At 44.9% G+C, this 21,482-nt stretch overlaps 1 protein-coding gene across 11 annotated transcripts in view; it reads left to right on the top strand.

The window, feature by feature from the left end:
* LOC120955582 (solute carrier family 12 member 4) overlaps positions 1-21,482 on the top strand; it is a 146,828-nt gene that overhangs the window by 106,916 nt on the left and 18,430 nt on the right. For all 11 annotated transcript variants that reach the window (XM_049610698.1, XM_049610699.1, XM_049610697.1 and 8 more), the window contains 7 exons: positions 4,339-4,421; positions 6,161-6,263; positions 18,936-19,041; positions 19,734-19,863; positions 20,160-20,281; positions 20,377-20,459; positions 20,661-20,796. In XM_049610698.1, coding sequence (XP_049466655.1) covers positions 4,339-4,421; positions 6,161-6,263; positions 18,936-19,041; positions 19,734-19,863; positions 20,160-20,281; positions 20,377-20,459; positions 20,661-20,796 — 763 coding nt within the window. The remainder of the gene's footprint in view (positions 1-4,338; positions 4,422-6,160; positions 6,264-18,935; positions 19,042-19,733; positions 19,864-20,159; positions 20,282-20,376; positions 20,460-20,660; positions 20,797-21,482) is intronic.

Here is a 21,482-nt window from a genome sequence, read left to right as displayed (position 1 = left end):
CCGTAAAACCCGCCCGAAACGCCTGTTCCTATTCCTGTTCCGTAAAACGTGCGCAGCGACAAGCCACACATTGATTTACAACACTCGTCTTTATGGTGCAACTTCTCGCTGGTTGTGCGAGGTTCCCGAAGCCCCTCAAGAGGATATAACTTCTCGTACATTAAGCAATTTCAATCACCTACACGCACACATGCAACAACGGTTCTCTCGCTGCAGTAAAATCCCGAACCGTCACATCATTGAAATGCAAAACACGCCATTCGGACCGGCTCAACATCGAACTAGGTTAATTTATTCTCCACGCTACCGTAAATCGAACAGAGGCAAAGCCCCACACACACACACTCACGCACACATACACACACACTGTTAAATTTATCGCGGCTTTCGAGCTCTCGGGAGCAGAGCTCCCCGGGAAGTGATGCTGAATAAAATCGCAAAATTGTTCCCAGCTGCCTTTAGAACATGCTCGCTTTCTGAAGCTGCAGACAAGTATATGCGTGTGTGTGTTTGTATATATGTGAGAGAGTGAGAGAGAGGGTTGAGGATAATAACAAAAAAAAAACGAACTATAAACTGGGTCATATCTAGGGAGGAACGAAACTTCATGTTTTATGTATGGGTTTAATCAAACAATCATTTGCATACGATCTGAAGCCCGGTACACGGAATGGCTATCGGCCGATCCGATATTTGCGCGAGCCCAAAAGTCCTAAGGATGGGGGATCTTTGTGCAGCACTAGTGGCCTGTTGAATTGGCCGCGCTACAGTTTGCGTACAGCATACAACACACACCCGGTTCCCCGGTCAATGTTAATGAACACCGTCCATTTAAATCAGTAAAGCCTATCCAATCTCGGCAGCAATCCGGTGCAGCAAAAACGGAGCAATCCGGCAGCATCCTGAATCCACGCATCCCGGTGCACTATTAATTCGTAGAAATTTAATCGCGAAAACGTACAACCATTTTGTATCCCACCGGGGCTACACCATTCGGGTTCGGTTTGATTATTTTTCCAATGACGCCGCTCGAAGCGGACCAAACACAGCGCACGCTGGTCGCCATAATGATTTGTGAAATTTTGCCCGTAAGGTGCCTAATGAGGTTATAGAGCAGTGGCAGGCAGTAGTGCGTCTAACGAAGTGTCGAGTTTGCTGTCCTGGTTTTGTGAAACCGTGCACAAAAGCCACAAAATGTCTGTGGGATTGCCTTGGGGAAGGATGCAACGGACGAGCTGTGAGCAGCTGTTTTGTACCACAAATCGTTATCGGCGAGAGGGACTGTAATTCGGACACAGTCTAATCTAATTAATGTCATACAGTTCATGGACAAAATATCTGTACCGATCCCGGAAGAGCTTAGCAAATAACCTGAACTACTAGTTTCGGGCGCTCGGGCGCAAATGAACCAAATGTGGACGTAAATGAGGACAACCTCTTGAAACGCGAGGTAGTAGCGTAAGGAAAACCCGTTGTGGATGGAGCTGGTCTTAACCCACAGACCTTCAGCTCTGGGCGGCTCCTGCAGGCGGAGGAGACGTGAAGAAAGACAAAAAAGAACCCCAAGCGAACTACGCCTGAACGAATCGAATTAATCTCATTCCCTTTCTGATTGAGGACTATCAATCAAAGGCAATCAATGCGTCCGCCTTGAACGTTTGCCGGTGGCCTTGCACACGACACCCAGGTCGCTCTCATTATGAATTTCTGCTTGCTCAGGATGGCTCGAAGGCTTGCGAACGCGACTACGCATCATTAAGAGGAGCGAGTAACCGTCCCAAGGACGTCCCGGTTTTCTTTTCGACCGGCTCGGCACACAAACACATACACACAAACTCTCTTTGCTAATAGATGCAAGCAAGCAGCGGTGAAAACGGTCGATTAAAGATCGACATGGTCGGCGGACGAAGGAATAACATAGCATTTCGCCGCTCAAATCAGTGCCTTTTGCTTCACGCACGAGGCAAATCCTAACGCACTAGTTGGCTTCTGGCTGCTTGTGAACGGAAAGCCGAGCGGATAAATTAACGATAATTAATTATTGTGTTCACATCAGTGGGTAGGCCTAAATTATGGCATTGGTTAGGGATTAGTTCTATGAATTACTGGCTTTGATTATGGCCTTAGTTCTACGCATTTCGGGCTTTTGTCATTACCGTTCTACGAAATAAGTAGAATGGTTTTCATTAAAGAGTTGGTAAACATTAAAAGCCAGACTAATAAAGTTCTGCAGAATGACTTCTTTGCTGGCATCTGTTCAATAAGTCAATAGATATTGAATGCCTTCATTAGATTAATTTTAACACATTGTAAACATAACATACGATTGTTATTTTTATATTACGAAAATATTAGCACAAACTGCTATTGAGACAGCTGTGTGCATGATTATAGCCTAGAGTTAATCCTGGTCACGGCACCAATAACGGCGCGACAGTTAATCAATCATTGGTTCAATCATTGGTTAATTTAATATCAAAAATGTCCATGTATGGCTTTGGATGCGTTAGTAAATGAAACAAAAACGATCAGTCTGTCTTCTATGGCCCGATCAAAATAATGAACCAAACACGCTTTGTAAGAATCTAGCCTCCTAAACTGATCACAAGTACAGTGCCTCTAATGAGCAAATACTCCATCCTTGACTGCATCATTATGTCATATGCTATTAGGCAAAATCAATCGTAAGCCTTCTTGGAACCATTCATATTTCCCTGTTTCGTTGGAACAATCACAAACCAGACACATACACACACACACATACACGCATTACATTGGAGTGTCCCTAACGATTCCAGCAAAAGCAACCCAATAACACGGGGATTCCCCAGTGTAAGTATCTCGGCTGACTTGTTCCAACCATCTGCGGGCGATGTAATCCTATTACACATCATTTGCTAATCTAGAGCACAAGGCAGCATCATCAGTTTCGGCAGTACTGGTTCGTGGGACAACGTTTGTTCTTTTTTGTTCAACCGAGGAAAGAGAAATTCGTCCCACCCGCCACACATGCTGCCGAGTTCGGCACACGCTACTCGTCTCTTCGGCTTGTGAATTTAATTTACTTCGTTACCGAAGAACATATTTTTCCAATACCGAGAGCACAGCCATCGATGTTACAGGCCAAAGCGTAGAAGAATGCTACCCACTTGCTTGGTTTCGTGAGCTCATTTAGCAGGGCGGATATTTTTCAGAACTCGAGAATCGTTATTTATCTGCCCGGCTGTTTCGTTGCTATTGTCTAGAGCGTATACGCCGGCCTACAGCAGCTGTTTGATGATGCGAGGACAAAAGGACAATCGCGGTCCATCAAGCGAAACGATGTGAAAACGCGCTAGAAATTCCTTCCCAAACCACTCCATTCTGAGGTAAAGGACATTACTTTCTATTAAGCTTCGTCTAGCGGCGTGTTCCTTCCATAGAAGGCCAGTCGATATGCTTTGCGATCGCTGTGTCGTGAATGGGTGTTAGCTTTCGTGCCATCGTGCGAGCACGTACCAGAAGAAATAAATAAAGAGCCATAAATAAAATGCAACCCCTTCAACACAACGGCACTTCCGACTGTGAGGGTTATGGGATAGTCTCGACACAATACCTTGAGGACACTCATAAATTTGTGATGAGGTGGAATGTCCAGCTGCTGCTGCTGCTGGACCTTCTAAATGACCTGCTGCATACTTTCACAAAAGCTTCAGTTTGATAGGCGGAGATATCTGAAGCCTGCTCAAGTTCTTTGTTAGGCAATTTCTGCATGAACAATCCGAATGCTCATGAGCAGTTAAAGGGCTCTTCATTGTGCGCCGGAATTTGCCTTCGATTGACTTACAAGATAGCTTGTTTTGAATTTCAAGCCCGTTAACCCTTTAACGATTTCTTGGAACCTAACTTTATACTGTACTTTGGGAACAAGTCCTTTTCTACGGAATTAGTTAAACTGAAGTGTCATCGTGTGTGGCTGCTAACTTAATTCTACACTTCAGGAAGGTCAACGCATACACGTTGCCCTTTTATCTCATTAGTTCATTTCATCGTCTAACCTTTTCCTCACCACCACTCCCCCACAATCAGTTCCAATTATTAGTATCAGCATCATCATCATCAACAACAACAGCATCTTCCTTAGAATCGGCATCATCTTCACCACATCATCTCTCGCATGCCTGCCATAGTAGTACTGCTCGCTTTCAGTTTAAAGTTTTCGCACACTGAAAAACTTACGCCCGAAACTATGCTAATCATGTTGTGCCTTTCCCTCCCGAAAATGGCCTCTTTTTCTTCTTCCCAAACCCACCAACCACACCACCGATCCGCGGATGGGGACGACGCCCGAATACATAGACGATGTTGACTGCCATCTCCATGTCGGCTATCGCCACGAACGGGGTGGTACCGGCGGGCGGCAGCTATTTCATGATATCGAGGTAAGTTTACGCCAAAACCATTCACCCACTTGGACCAGCGCCAACAAGGCGCGACTCCGAAACGGCCAAGCAGGGCAGTTAGACCCCGCACGCAGGCGGAGGTTGCGGTTCCAGCTGCTCCGATAAGCAGCAAACTTTTGCTCTGTAAAACGCCCCAAAACTGTCAAACGAACCAACTTTTGCCCGAACCAAAACCCCCGATACAGTCGAAAAAGGTCCCAACGTGCTGGAGAGCTGCGGCGGTGATTCTTGGATTTCGAATGCTCTTTTCTGCCATTTCTAGACAAACGATATCTTGATTAATATAGCACAAGCCATTCCGTTCCTTTTTGGGGTGAAATAGGATGGTAATGTACACAAACGACAACAACCAGGAAGTTCACAAGTCAATTAACTTTACCACATTTCCCAGAGGACCGAGACAGTAGCGCTCTACGTAGGATGCGGTATTGCTTTCATAAATCCTTCCTGGGTAGCCTATCTACCATCTTGGAATAACGTCTCGTGGCAACCATTGTGACCTGTTTTTCTTTTTTGCCTAAAATCTGTCTCAAAACCGATTAGTAGCTGCTTCCTAGGAGCCATCATTTCGCCCAACACAATGACCCCAAAGGAAATACCTTAAATTATACTCTACGACAAGCCTAGGTCCCGGAAATGAAAGGTCAAATCATGAGCTTTTTCTCACACATACACTCGCTCGCTTGCTCCCTTTTCCGTCAAAGGCTCTTCTCAAATGGGTTCTAAGAATGTCTTCATTTCCTGCCTGACACGGTGAAATAAAAATTTCCATCCTCTTCGATTCTTCTGAAGATCGCCACGAATTGGAGTTTTTGGTGAAAACCGCCCGGACCCATCATACCGGGCGAACGGAAAGACGGTTAACCTTCAATTGACTCGCCAGGAGGGATATGTGCGAGTTCTCCGAAAACGAGTTGGTCGAGTGTTACAAAAAGAAAATAACCACCCAGCAAGCAAACAGGGGTGCGGAGGAAACATAAATAACACGCTACATAAAATATGCTACAACGGTTGTCAGTGATGTCAAAGATGTCTTTCCTTCCTGACATCAACCTAACAGTGCGATGGTCAGTTATTGGAGCTCAATTTTCATGAGAATTGAGATTGCTTTTCATGAATGTTTTCGAGGCTTTTTGAAACGACGAGTTTTTGGTCATGTATTGAATTACGAAAAGGCGTCACGTATATGGGAACATTCCAAACTTGACACTTTTTTCGCTTATTGCACGTGATCAAGATAAAGATATGAAAGAATTAGCTTTTGAACATCCATTGAATTGACTCAATAACGCCCAAAAATGACCAATACTTTAGAACTTGTCATCTTCGTATGTGATTGAAAAAAAAGTCTTAGAAGTTTTTATTTTATTTTAAAACATGTTTTTTAAAAGAAACAATCAAATTCAATACAACGAGTGATGCAACAACTGATAAAAGAACCGCATGAAGCTGACGCAATGAAGCTGCTCTCGATCCTTTCCTACCTCTTTGGACTGTGGATCCTTCAGTACTATCCGTGCCTGCTTCTTTACCAGCATCGCCAGCACACACACTGCAAGCAACTTTTATGCTTGTCGTGTGAACAAAAGTTGGTACCAAAGTTCGCGTCAAAGTTTACTAATCAATTCTTTTCCGTTCTCTTTCCTTCTGCCTTCAATATGGAACGACCTCGACGACGACGACAACGATGTACGTCTTGCGTTCGGCGCGTAACGCAGATCGCTGGGGCCCGAGTTTGGTGGCGCTGTCGGGATGTTGTTCTACACGGGAACAACTTTAGCAGCCGCCATGTACATAGTCGGTGCGGTAGAGATCGTACTGGTAAGTAGGCAGTCCGGTTTTATGCATTTTCCTTACACACCTCCCGTTTCTCGTCGCCCAAATTCAAGCTACAAGCATTCGTAATTTCCGTCGCTGAACTTTTACCACCGAAAGAAACCCAAAAAAATAACGCCTCCAACACGACAAGAAAACAAGGCCAAAAACGAGCGCAAACGTGGTGGAACTTTTCTTTGTCCATCATAATTTGGACGTTTATATTGGAACTTGTTTGCCCGCGACCATCATTGCCTCCCGGTATCGCTAAATGAATCCGGTTGTTTTGTGCTGTGCAAACAGCCCGCCAAACCGTATCGGTCGTACGTATAATGATGAACAACCGTCATATCGGGCGTTTGCAATTAGTTCGCATGTTTTATGATATGGCCACAACAACAGGTGCACGACGGCAGCTTCTGGGGAGTGGAAGAAAAGTTCGCTGTACATCAAATCACGAGTGGACAAGGTAGAGCAATGGTACGCAAATTGGAAACCTGAGTAGGACAAATACTGAATGATATTATAGGTTTAATTATGTTGATTGCTAGTATGTACATTCTAGGAACAAAACGGAGGTTAAGTTAATATTCCTACAACATAATTTGTTTCCAATGTTTGGAGCAACGAACGTTGAAGTTCTTGGCATTTTTCAGAAATGATCTCATGTTGGATGTAACCGCTTATTGGCGTGTCTTGACGATGCTCACAAAGGTCTCAAATCCTCTATATATACTTCTGTAAGCATAAACAACGCCTTTAAAGACTGTACTAGTATTGAAAGTCAATTTTTCTGTTGGAGCTGTACTAAAAATCCTCGATCCAAGATAGAATAAATTTCAATCAGATCTGCCGATACCTGCCCGCACTAGAAACATTTTCTTCCACACAAAAGTTGATTGTTTTGCCCATCTTCCCGAACGCCATCTTCACGATATACGTACCCAGTACGGTAAGCGAACCCATATTCCAAAGCAAAACAGAAACCGTAATCTTGCCATCTTCAGCACACCCATAAAGTCACATCTCAATACCCACAGTTGCCACCGGCGGCAAGAAGAGCTCGATTGCACAGGAAAGCTACCACTACTGGCTGACTTATATACGCTCCTGTGTCGACTTCACACTATTCCGTGTGTTTGCTGAGCTGCTGCTGCTGCTGCTACTGCTACTGCTCCAAGCCACCGTGCCGTCGTTGTTTTCCTGAGCGATTTTTCCCCGGACCAGGCCCGCAATGTTGCAGGAAGATTTTGCCAGCCATTGTAAGCGCCACGTCTATCTTTCACTTTCACGCCGAGCGCTCCGACCTGGCACATAACTGCCTTCCGGCTGTTGGAAGTGCTCTCATACATCACTCCAGCCTGCAATGCAAACACATACACGAAGGTGTTGCAGCCGGTACTGAACGAATGGGCATCCTTCAACAGTGATCCCCGGTGGCGAATCTTTTACGTTTTGCCACTTTTAATTAAAATCTCTCCCGCAACCCAAGCTGTTTTGTTTCGCAATTCCGTGTGTGCGTGTGTCTTGTGTGAGTTTAAGCGTGCTCAAACAGACGTGGCTAGGCTTGGATGGGAGTTGCAGCTTGCAAAACCAGAAACCCAAAGCTTACATCCGACCGCGAAAGTATGTGCAAAGGAAGAGAGCAACAAGACTCACATAGTCGGGGTGCTTTCGATCTGCTCGCCAACGACTGGTACAGAAAAACGAGTTGAACAAAGCTTCGTCGGGTGCATTGTATTGGGACGGTGCTTCGGGCGTTACACACGTAGAATGCCAACCAGACCGTGGTGCAAGAAACAAATCAATGTCTGGTGATTGAGTTGCCCCTGTCAATTGGATGGCAATTGTAAAGGAACTTTAAGATGTTGGCGAGAGTTGAGTTGATGCTTTTAGGAAATTCGTAAATTAAAGAACTTGAAAATTGTTATCCATTTCAAGCATTTTCGTTTCTTTGAGTTTCTCTATAAATTCTGTAGGGATTCCAGATCAATTCCAAAAGCAACACATTTTCAGAATACTAAATAATCTTATCATTAAACGACCAGCAGCACATGTAGATTATGATCTACATATTGTTATTACTTGCATGAGAGTTGTTGAAGAGCAATACCAAGCGTGAGTCAGTAGCAAAAGTAACTAAATCCTGCACGGCTATTGCGAAATCCTCATTTCCACTGTATGTCTTTATACGTACGTACAAAGAAGTAACCATAGCACACACACAGACATTATAAGATACGTCTTCTTCTACGTCCTATTTATGCTCAACGACCACAATCTAATCGCCACCAGTATTTCTCCCCGTGCATAATTTCGTACGACTCTCCCGGGACAGCAGCACGGCTTCACGCTCTTTTGCCCCAATCGTCGACCTACGGCAAGGTTAAGACATTAACCCGCAGGCACATCACGAAACACGGACCAGCACACTAACTACGCACCAAACAACTCCCTGCCAAAATCCGGTGCCTGACGGGAATATTTAATTGAATTAGGAACTAAACATCAGAACGTGTTCAACAAGCCGAAAATGCTCGCCCAAACCTTCCCGAGCGCTAACCAACTTCAACCAATTTCGCTGATGCCGCGTTTGACGGGTCCCAGCAGAATCGAACGAAAGAAAGCATGATGCCATGCCTATCGGTATCGATCGACGGCGGGTTGAGGTGGGTTTTATCAATGCCCCTTCCGAGTACACGCACACACTGGCGCCTCGAGAGAGCATTGAAGCGTGCCGATTCCGAATTCCGAACAATAGTTGACAGCTTTCGGAGTTTCGGCAGAAGCAGGCATGAAAAAACTGGGATGTGTCCTTATTTAGGTGCGGGCCAGCATGCACACCCACCCACCGCATCCTGCCGTTTAATCATACTCGATTGGTTTCGAAAATTTGATCCAGCGAAATATCGATTGAACTAAGGAAGAGCAAGCAGGCAAAAAACAAGCCAGTTCTGCCCGGGCAAACAGCATACGTGTGTGTGTGAGAGAGAGAGAGGGAGCGAGAGAGTAAGAAAGAGGGCATGTCTCAAATCAATGTCTCAAGTGTCGCATCATCAAGTACACCTTCCTCGACGGTGAAGCCCAACCCAGGCGTGGGATGTTGCTTGCCATTCTTCACTGCATGTGTTGTGAGAAAAGTTTCAAATCTTAAATCAATCGATACGTCCTATTGCAGAATGTTGGGGACGTTTGGCTTTGCTTCTTTCTGAATCAGCAAATGCGTCGTGTAGAATTTCTGCAGAGTACAGCCGTTTAGGTGACGTGTTGTAGAATTACAACACTTTCAAACTTAATCCAAACAGCCAAGGACTTATTGTATGTACCACTTCAACGTTATGATTGACTTTGAATGCTTATTATCTCTTGCATCTTCCAAATTGTTCCATCTTACCAAGCTTAATTTGTGGTAGCCGCCTTTATTGGGACACATCTTACAGTTCCAAACGAGTTCAAACTAATTACGCCACCACCAAACGATCCTTCGCGTTGCTTTTACACATTATGTCTTCGCTCGAGACGTTGCAACTGACTCGCGTACAAGGACGTACATACCTCGCCGGTGCGGTGTAACACGAGACAATCATTTTTAATTAACCCTACGTCGTCATTTACACAAAGCACAAATCTCGGCCTCCACCTGACGCTCCGCCCGGCATTCCTGGAACGTGCGGTGGTGCGGTTACGGTGCGGTGCGCCTAATTAAAAGTTATCTCTCGTCGGTTGTGCTCCCGTCCCGGTGACAAAAGGAACGCGGCTGTTGTCGGCACCAAAAGGCACTTGACCGTGAAAGGTACTCGAGATAAATTAAAACGCTACTAAACGTTGGCACGTGGAGCTTACCGTGCAAAAAAAAGGAAAGCTTCAATGGGAAGTTTGTTTTTTACTCACATCGTCCAGAATGGTATCGGGTTTCGGCGTCCCCCTGAAGTATGTTAACTTGTGTGAAGCTTTATTTCGGGTGACATTAACACGCACAGACACTTTTCTCTGTATCTATTAGAGGAAGAAAAAACACCAACAAATGGGGCTCGCTAGTGCTCGCCATGTTTTCCAATGTGGTTACATAGCGTCAGCATTTATCTTAAAGTCTGCTCTCCATCCAACGCATTCACCGGCGCTTCACAAACAAAAAACCAGACCCCATCGTTCATCAGCCTATCGTTGTTGAGAGTGTCGTCTTAATTGAATTCCATCGGTCGCCACTGTCCTTGTTTTTGTTTTGTTTTCGGTCGCCCTGCGTTTTGGATGGATGGGAAAGTTCTAATGATATTTATTCAATTATCCCCGGTCCGGTGGTTTTTAGCCGATGGTTTGAATTTGCCCCCCCGCCCCGGCTGACGGATCTAATTTTGGAAACGTTTTTCATAAACATCTTCCTGACGGGGTGCAATTGAATGAAAAGGTGGTGTTTTTTTGGTGTTATGATGCGAAAAGCACACTTGAAAGCTATCAAAATAATAATCCAGCTGAAGTTTCATGTTGAAATCATGTTGACGCTTTCCAGTCAATTAGTATATGAGTTGTTGTTAAGTAGGTTTTTTGACAATTGATGTCCTCGAGGTATTTACGTTTCATGCAGCTATTTGCCTACGTTTGTCTACATTAGTCCAAATTTGCCGTGCAGCTTGCATACCTTCCGGCGCTTCAATCATCATTTGATAAATAATTGCCAAAATCGCATAAAAATCTCAACTAACACCGTTTTTGAGCCCAAGTAAACAATGTTAGGGTGCTTTTGAAGATTGCTCAACGATAAGTAAACATATGCCGCTCAATCCATATGCTGATGCCTTTCTGAACAACTGCAATTGCCACTAAACATTTGCTTTCTCCAAATATTAACGTCCGCATATATTACCCAGGGTTCGTTTCTTTGATGCTCATTTTGTTGCAATCAAACTGTTTCGATTTTCGTTTGAATTCATTTTGTACTATTTAATAGTCCATTATTGATTTTGAAGTTTTTGGGATACATTATTGGCAAATAAATTCAATTTATTTTTTGTAAATGAAGGCACCAACAAAAGTCTACACTCCTTACAGCAAGTGGATCAACTTGTTTAGTTACAATTGAATGAAATTCATATAGGCATCAGTATTTCAGTTCGACAACAAATGTTTACCTATAGTTTAACAATGTTCAAAAGCACCTTAACATTATTTATTTGGGCTTGAAAACTGGTGTATGATAGTCTATTTTTTTCATTGATATCAAGGTAACTGATCTTATTGAATTATTGAAGAGCTTTCGTCCTATGCATAGTATGGCCGTTGTTATCATTTAAAGTTTATATGCCCGTTAAAGTGTAGTTGTAAGTTATTTTAAACACACTCCAAATTTAAGAGCTCGTTTTACTAGCACATCCATTTGCAATAAATGGAACCAAAAAAATGTAATTGTTTATCAGTAGAGACAAAAAAAGAGTTGGACCCAATCAACGAACGAGTCCTACACGGAAGCGTGTGTGTGTGTCGTACCGTAGTAATCGAATAATCGAATCGCCTCTTCTGCCCAAGTATAATGACATTAATGTGCGTAATAATAGCCAATATCGACCGGGTTGTAGCGGTGGTTCGTTTGCACGGTCGGCTGAGCGTTCCGGAGATTCCAAGCATCGAGTGCCGGAAGTGTGGCCTCTTGAGCTTTGCCGCTTTTTTTTTTGCACACCGCTCTAGGTAAGGTTGGGCACACATACACACACACACACACACATGTTTGAAACGCAAAGAAACGAGCAGAGATCCCACGTCTATTTATATCACCGACACCGAGCACTGTTTCTTCACTGCTATCACTTGCAGGCGGCATTCGTTACGCGAACCACGAAAAAAAAAAAGAACGAGCTACAAAACCGTTTTACCGAATATTTCCACACCCATATCGAAATCGAATCAATATTCATGTATTCCAAAATTCATTGTCACACCGGATCGGTCCGTTTCACCCGGTGCACGCGCTGTCACAATTTATCCAATTGGCAGGTCTATCAGCGGCAGCGCACGTTGGGCTCGGCTCGCTGCACCATCCCTCTCGTTCCGGTCCCGGTGTGTCAAATTGGACATTTTACAAGGTGTGCCTGCGGTATGTGCCGTGTCTGTTCTGTGCTGGCCGCGTGTCGATTATTTCTGACACACCGTTTAACAATCTGTTTGAAGGTTTTTTTTTTGTTGCTGGTCGTTTTTTGCGCTATACCCACCTCAAAACCATGTGTATCGCTTCACAACACTTTGATTTCACGGTTGCACTGTAGCCCGTGTATCCTCGGTGTGGTGTCGTTTTTCGTCCTTTGGGGTGGGCTGAAAATGGAAGATACGACGCTCGCTGTGTCGGCGATGTGAAATGCAAATGGGAAACGCACACTGTTACTGTCACAGTGGTAACTGTCCTGTCGAACCCGAGTCCTGTACAGCGCTCGTTTATTGGCTGTGGTTTTGTACTTTATTGCGGCCGGCCACCCCGTGCAAAGTTGTTCAGCCAACCCCGACCCGCCTTAGGCGATCGTCTCATCGTTCCCCGGATGACATTGAGCGTCCTTCGAGTGAGCGTTTTTGCCACATGCTAACCCAATCCCCGGGCCAATCGCCCGGTGGTACGCTGGGTCAACCTTATCCGGTTGAGAATTTCCCCGGGACTCTCGTACCCCTGCGCATAAGATGGGCTGCTTTTATCCGAGTAAAAAAAGGGAAAGTCCAACGCCTTTCCGTAACGCCAGCCCAGCTCAACCGTAACGAGCCCGGGGCTAACAGCTCTCTGGGTCACTGTCCCAGGACGTCGTTCTGTCGCTCGCTTTCCACTGTCCTTGCTTGATTTCTCAAAAACGGGTTCTTGTCGGACGGGATGGGATGAGAATCAGGTGGAATTAAATTACATTTGAAATTGCCCAAACGCAAAAACGGGGAACCGCCCCAATCCATGATTGGAGGGAAACCGGTTTCCCAATGTGTCGTGCCGAGTGGCTGGGGTCGGAACCGCTTAACAAGGGCTGGCCCCACAATGCGGGAAGAATTGTTCGAAATTAATCCAAAACGCTCGTGTGCACAAGAGGGAAGGCAAGGGAGGCTGTTTTGGGCAGTGTGAGCAGAGCAAAAATCAACATCATACTCCCTTTCGATTTGTGAAGGAATAAGAAAAAAGAAGCAGCTTCACGAAATAAACACGATACAGACATGCTCATCTAATTTAGATTGGCCCTGTGTGTGCCTGCGAGAAACAGCCGAACGAACGAACCGAGCCTGTCTGTTGCCGGTTGCCGTCCGAAGCACGGCAAACAAATCAACAGCCCCAGCGAAGAAGCTTCCAATAGCTGTCCAAAGCAATATAAAACGTCCACGCCCAGTGCACAAGCGTAACCAGTGTCTGGAGGAGTATTTACTTTTCAGAGTGCTTGAGCTTTCGAAATTAATTAGCATGTCTGCTAAAGTCCATTGGCAGAGCGAACTGGGGCACTGGGTACTTATTAAACTATGGTGTAGTACCAGGCAGTGTGGACTGAGCTGTTCAAACATATTAAATAATTGCGCAATGCGATGCAACAACGCATGTTTGCTGTTTTTGAAAGCGGGGCTATTAAATTTTTATTTTCTTTAATAAATTCTATTTTGATAAAAGCTATTAGTTAGCCATTTGGCCCAAAAAGCCAAAAAACACTGGTTTGTCCTCGATCAGACGTACTATTCTTTTCCAGGGTCTATGCACGGATGTCGCTAAGAGGTCGTGTTGATTCTGTTATTGCAAGATGAAATTCAGATGTTTTTCCAAAGCCGTCAAATGTTGTATTTGGATCACAATAATGTTTCGGATTATCCACATGATCTTCAACACGTCTCAAGCTATATTAAGTTTCACAGTTCTTTGTGGTGTGCTTAAAATCATGTGTAAGGTCTGAAAATTTATTTTGATGCATTTGACAGCTGTCGAAAAACATCTTAAAGGTGGTGAATAATGATGAGCAGTAGTGTTGTGCACTTTGGAGGACACCCACGATTCTGATCCAACTCCGGCTATTGTTAAACTGATTCCAACTCAGGCAAAAGCGGAATTACTAATTCCGCCCGGAGTCGAACTCGTCCGGAGTCGTTCGAGGTCGGAGTCGTCCGGAGTCGGAGTCATTTAGAGTCGTCCTGACTCGATTGGAGTCGACCAGAATCGATAAGTTGCGCGTGCACTTCGTATACAGGCCTATGTTTCGATGTTTTGAGAACCGATAATGGACGACTCCGGACGACTTCAGACGACTACGGACGACTCCGACTCCGAACAATTCCGAAGGAGTCTTAGTTCCGAAATTATCTGAGTCTGATTGGAGTCGATTCCGGATTTTTGCGAAGCACATTCTTTGTGCACATACGAAACTGTCTTGCAAACCCCTCTACCTTCGCAACACAAGATACTACGATACTGACGGCAGACTATGAGTAAACATTTAAGCTTGACGTCCTGTAGCAAGTTTCTCTATGAAATGACTACTGTATGACGGATAAAATTTAAAAATGTAGTAGTCCATATGTCAAACAACCAAGTAAAACATAAAACGAAAACTGAACAAAATGCATTGAAACATTTGAGCTCCAAATTAGAGTCAACTGAAAGTTAATTTATTAAAAAAAATCTAGTTGTTCTTTATTGCCATAGCACTAAGTGTCTTGTGCATTGAGCATATTTGCATGATATTTTCTTTACAGGGTTTCCCACGATTTATTGGTTGGTTCCCACGATTTATTGGTGCGTTCCCACGATTTTTTGGTCATTTCCCATAATTTTTTGGTAGCAACCCACGATTTATTGGTCGGTTCCCAAATATTATTGGTCGGTTCCCAAATATTATTGGTCGTTTCCCAAATATTATTGGTCGGTATTATATTATATTATATTTGGGAACCGACCAATAATATTTGGGAAACGACCAATAATATTTGGGAACCGACCAATAATATTTGGGAACCGACCAATAAATCGTGGGTTGCTACCAAAAAATTATGGGAAATGACCAAAAAATCGTGGGAACGCACCAATAAATCGTGGGAACCAACCAATAAATCGTGGGAAACCCTGTAAATAAACCCCTAATTTCGCAATGAGTTAAATCAATGCAAACAGACTTTAATGTTAATAACAGCAACTCAGCAACAATCCAACGCCTTTCATCAAGCGTCTTAATAAGCTGCTAATTTTTCACAAAGTTGAGCTTTAATTTAAATTTAAATTGGATGCTTTTGTTGACAGCCCCGAAAGGCTTTGGGGGAGGCAAAAACCAAACGAGTTGATACATACCGATGAGTAATGAACCACTCAGCAAAGCATTAACCCCCTAGCCAAACAATTTCCAAACTCTCCCACCCGGTGCGCTTTGTCTTACTTTAAGTTGACAAAGAATTTGCCGCTCGTTACAAAACGGCTCGCACCGAGCGGGCACGAATCGCTCCCTCCCAAGCAAGCAACATTTTCCACCCGTCCTCACGCTCCAACCGGGCAGCGGCCCCACATGAGCGCCGTTCATGAGTGCCGTGGTTAGTCGTGGCGTGCCGCTCGACAATTTCCCCCTTGTCAACTTAACAAATCATCGCTTCCCAGTTCGCCAGTGCCGCCAACGATGAATTATCGCAAAAAAAAAACCGTGCGCCCACCGCTTCCGAGTGCGCTGTTTTCGTGGAAAAGCGGTAAGAGAGCCTGCCGGGGAAAGAAAAATCTTCATCCCACCTTCATCCCTGACAGGCCGTTTTCCCCTGTCGGGCCGGGTGTGGCAGACGCGATGATTTTCATCCTTCCGAACATTAACTGTGCAATGCAAAAGGCTTCTCGACCCTTGCCGCCGCCGACGCCCGAAAAGAAAAAGTGAGCAAAGACGGCTCCGGTCGACCCCTGAAAGTTAATCCGATTACCGACGGAAATCTTAACTGTTTCGCACAAGTGAGCTCCTTCCTTTCTTGCGCACCCAAACACCCGACCGGAAAGGGCGGGGAAGGCGCACAATGTTGGTGGGTGGAGGTAGCGAGAGGTAAAGAAGCGAGAAAAGCCCCCGGTTTTTCGATCTTGCTGCAATACAGAACTGTTTTTGCTTGGCAGTGCGTTTGTTTCTTTTTGTATGTGTTGTTGTCTTCCGTTCATACCTTCCCGTGAACGAGGGTGTGTGTGTGTGCTCATGTCACTCCACAATGTGTGAAGAAAAACAATCTTTTCGCCCTCAAATGAGCGGCAGATTAATAAATCATTTTCCGATTACTTACATATTCTGTTCCCTTCCTTCTTTTTTTTTTGTTTTGTGCTATTTTTGTGTGCTTCTCTTTCCCTCCACACTAATTTCAAACACTCCAGGGAGGGAAGGAAAACGTTTTTCCCGTTTAATGGAGAGCCAATCAGAAAATCGAAATCTCTCCATGTTGTACTTAAACGCACGAAAGCGCGCCCGAAACGCACATTACAATATGATTCCGATCGGTTTCTCGGTAATGAGCTTTCTGTTCGCTAAAGCTCGCGGCAGGGGTTCCCTCGCCTGCTTTAACATTGCTTCTTGGTTTTGCTACAATATTTGATTGTCACTGACAACGTAGCAAAAAACAGTCATTTCCCCACTCCACAGTAGCCGTCTCATCCTGTTTCTCTGCTTTTTGCCTGAAAAACGGTAAACGAGGCTCGTATTGCGAAAATTGCGTATTAGATAATAATTCGCCCCGAAGTGAGCCGGTCTAAAAGAAAGAAAATGGATCTTGGCGGAAAAAGCAAGCACACACACACACAAACACACACACAACCCAATACGGACGCATCGGGAGTCAACGAGGAGAAAAATTAGTCGACATCATTAACCGCCGTACGCTGTACGGCTGTTCTGCCGGGTGACAGCGACATCCTCCACAGACTACACGACCCATTTCGCTACTTCATCGGAGTATAAAATTACATTTCACATTTTGGAAATGATGGCAGTTTTCGGTTGTTTCTTCATTCCTCTCCGGCAAAGAAGAGTATCTTTTCCCCCGTGCCCCGAGACACCGTTTCGCACGAAACGATACCTAATAAGCATTAGTCCCGGGTGGCCCAATCGGAACAACGGTGTGGGTTCGCGGTTTGTATGCGAAGCTGGTGGTTTCGGCAACTGTTATTAAAATTTAGCTTTGCCACTCCCGAAACAATTGGTGTGCTTTTGGTACTCTCTAAACCGTGCAGCGGTGTAACAACTCGCTGGGCAATCCGACCACGTTTGTGCAGGACCTTTTTTCACCCTAACGGCAGGTTAATAGAGTGTGAGGTATTTAGAGCTTTACCGTAAAGATTCTTTTTTTTTTCTTTCGAGGAACCGTCCCAAAAGAATTCCTTTTTGCTTTTCATTGCTTTTTTCTTCCTTTTTGGTATTCCACCTCATCACTATCCCACAGGTTCTTGAAACAGCTTTGCAAAAAGGTTGGATGAACAAAAAACCCCTCGTCTCAACAGGATTCCACACCAGTGTCGAGTGTTTTCTTTTTGATGTAGCCGATAAAGTGTGCTGCGGCTTTTTTCCGTTTTCCCTTGCGCACACGGTCTGTTCCTTTCCAACTTCCAAAGTTTTTCACCCTCGCAACGAAACCCGTTTCGGACAAGAATTTTGATGAGCTCATAAAGCACGGAACGACTTCAAAACCTTTTCGGTATTCACATTTACGCATCCACGAGCTAACCGGGCAATCTTTCGTAGCCGGGCACGCTGGAGTGCCTTTTTGACCGATGGTCGCATCCTCCTCTACATTCGAGGTACATGGCCCTTTGCCCTTTTGTGTGTGCCAAATTCCCTTCCATTTCTGCCCTGTTTGACACTTCAACGGAATTGAACGGAATTGGAGAGGGCGGAGGAAGACGCTTGAGGGCTGAAGATGATTGCAAACCCGACACCCGTTGAGCAGAGAAGTAGTAGAGGAACCAGTAGGGAATTGCACCAGCTTACCGTTTACGCAGCCACACTGTCAAACGTTTGACAAAGGTTAACCGCAACTGACAAAAGCCGCTCCAGTGCCGTGCCAGGCGGGCGGGCGCAATTCGTACCTTTCAAACAGTGGTTGAGCGTGTTGATTGGTGGTTTAACTGTCCTTTCTGTTCAATGTCCGGTTATAATTGTCTGGAGAAAAGACATTTTAGAAGAAAACAGCAGAAACCCCCTGCAGCAATAAAGCTTTTGATGGGATTGCGCCTAAATGTAGGCAATGGTTCTATTAATAAGCTTCAAATGTGGGACCCACTACATTCATGCATAGAAATAAAGTTGACAAAACTCTTACACATGTCTACAGTTTTCAACAAAGCTTCCTTTCATCGATTTCGACGTAATTACCACTGCAATACAATTCCTCTCGATCGATTAGCCCATTAGCTTCTCTAGCACGTTGGCATAGCTATCATCATCGGCAGCCCACCGCCTCCAACCTGCTCCGCAACAACAAATGACTTTTCATCATCATCATCCTTTATTTCCACTGCACCGGCTGCGTGATTGATTCCACATGTTTCTCTCTTCTGCGAAACAAGGCTGCGGTCTATAATTAAGATTGATTCATTTCCATCCGCACGACGAAACGGGTGCGCAACCACCTCCACACGAGCACGTACCACAAAGCAACACTAATCTTTCTCTTCCTATCCCGCTCTGTTTCTAATGTTTTTAACATACAACCCCTACTTTGCTCTTCTTTTCTTCCACCCAACAGACGTACATGGCACCCTGGCTCTCGATATTCGGCGACTTCACCAAGGACGCATCGGCAATGTACAACAACTTCCGCGTCTACGGTACCGGTCTGCTGTGCGTGATGGGTAAGTTGCTGCCGCTGCCAAATCATAAATCGATCGACGAATGCTCTGAAGCATCATGCCACCATGATGCTGGTTTCTGTTTTCTGTATGTATAGAGCGAGCGAGCGAGCTTAGCTACGCTTTTCAACGAGCGAAACGAAAGCGAAAAAAAAACAAACCCCGATCCCCACTCAGCAACAAAGGACCGGGGACACATTAAAACGTCAATGCAAGTGGAATCAATGCGCTACTGCACCCGGTAGCTCCTGCAGCGCAGTCTCGCGTGTACATTTGTTGAATCCTATTGGAAACCCTCCAAGCCGTTAATCATTCGCCGCTCGCCGTCCGCCGTCCACCTGAACTCGGTTTCAGGCTACGATTCCCCGTCCTTGAAACGAACACGCGGCGTAACGGTTCAGCCATGAAATAACTTTACCACACCACGCACCCAAAAACCTGACTGCCACCGATAAATCACGTCCAATTCGTCCAATTTGTTCTACAGTGCTGCTGCACATGCACATACCGATCTACGGGTTCGCGGTTTAGAATTTGCTAGCTTCACTTCGCTCAATCGCTTTCTGATTGGCTTTCTGTTCATTTGCAATTTCGCCCCTTTCCCCCTGTATCATGTGCGCTCTGGTGTGCGCGGCTGTCACATAATGCACGTGAATGTAATTTCCCTCCGCATCTTCTCTTTCCCTCCTGCACAGGTCTGATTGTGTACGTTGGTGTAAAGTTCGTGAACAAATTCGCCACGGTAGCGCTGGCCTGTGTCATCTTCTCGATCATCGCTGTCTACGCTGGCATTTTCGATAACATCGATGGAAACGATAAGCTATTGTGAGTATCGTGGGGGATGGATCGCCCAATTCGTCAATGCTACCTGGGACAAGTAATTTGGGAACCAGCTATAGTGAGAAATTGCCAACCGTCCTTTCGGTTTTGTGCGCTGGCTTTGTTCCATTTTGATACCTCCTGAGGGGGCTTTGTGGTTTTATGCCCACCACACGGTCATGTTTAACACTTACCAGCCACATTTAGACATGTACACCTCAGTGACGGTTTGTGGCTCACGATGTTTCCTTTTTTGTTCCCCTTTCCCCCCCCCCCCCCAAAACCCCTTCCCCCCCTTGCAGCATGTGCGTGCTAGGAAAGCGATTGCTGAAGGACGTTGCCGTCGCCAACTGCTCGAAGGATGAGGGCGGTGTACTGTGGAACTACTTCTGCGCCTCCGGCGAATGTGATCCCTACTTCAAAGGTGCGTACGTACGTGGTTTTTACACTGCCGCGCGTCCCTGCTCTCCATTACCATTGCCTCTTACCAGTGCTCCTACCATGCTACACATTTCACAGAGCAAAACGTTACGCTGGTGCGCGGCATCAAGGGACTGAAGAGTGGTGTCTTCTTCGACAACTTGTTCCCATCTTTCCTGCAGGTGAGTGCAAACTACACTTCAAAACTATCGATGCGATGCGAGCTGGCTTCCCCTCCCAGTGCCGGATGGATGTGCAGCAGTACGTGGTGTAACACTTACGGGCTCTGGGCACTGAGCTCTGGGGCTGAAAGATCAAAGACTGTGTGATGGTGATTGATTTTACCAACGCTGCACGCTTACGTGGCTTGTGTCTGTTTGCAGGAAGGGCAGTACATTGCGTACGGTATGGATCCGGAGCACATCGAACCATTGGACCGTCCGAGCTACAACCAGGTGTACGCTGACCTTTCGACTGCCTTCACGATTCTGATCGGTATCTTCTTCCCGTCGGTAACTGGTAAGTACTGGTGACAGTGCTGAACTTGATTGGCTACCTTTTTGCGTTACGAAATCTACACAATCCGTATCTTTTGCTTTTCAATTTCAACCACTTCATTTGTTCAATTCTTTCGTGCTTCAAGAATAGCATTTTTATTGATAGATTTTGTCTTGGTTTGATTGACAATGACTCTGCGTTTCAACGATTTTTTTTTCAATTATTGGAATTATTAACCGTCAAGAATCTTATAACAATTTCGTTGGAAAGGATTTAATAACAGTAGCATCCGAATACGAAAACGACAACGTACTTCAAATTCATAGAAATGTATTTTTCTAAGCTCATATATAAAGAAGAAAAAGTAACATCATCTACGACTCTAGATCATCAACGAAAAAATCTGGTGAAAATGTTCAATGCAGATACTCGATGCAAAAAACTAAAGACATGAGCCGCCACAATATTTATTTCCTTTTAAATTTGATAATTTGGAGTTTAAAGTTTTCGACTACATGAGCTCGGTTTAGATTTGATTGTGAATTTATTTATCCAAGGTCATTTAATAATTTAATTTAATTATACTGTATTCCATGTGTTTTTGATGGTAAAACATACCGATGAAATTGAACTAGTTTGAAAGGTCACACTGACCACGATGGAGACGCCTGGTACATTGTAGGAATAACGATGGTACAATATTCGAA

The sequence above is a fragment of the Anopheles coluzzii genome, chromosome 3, assembly GCF_943734685.1.
Source record: "Anopheles coluzzii chromosome 3, AcolN3, whole genome shotgun sequence".
NCBI classification, from domain to species: domain Eukaryota; kingdom Metazoa; phylum Arthropoda; class Insecta; order Diptera; family Culicidae; genus Anopheles; species Anopheles coluzzii.
Note: the sequence above shows the minus strand (reverse complement) of the source record. Positions and strands in the feature narration are given on the sequence as shown.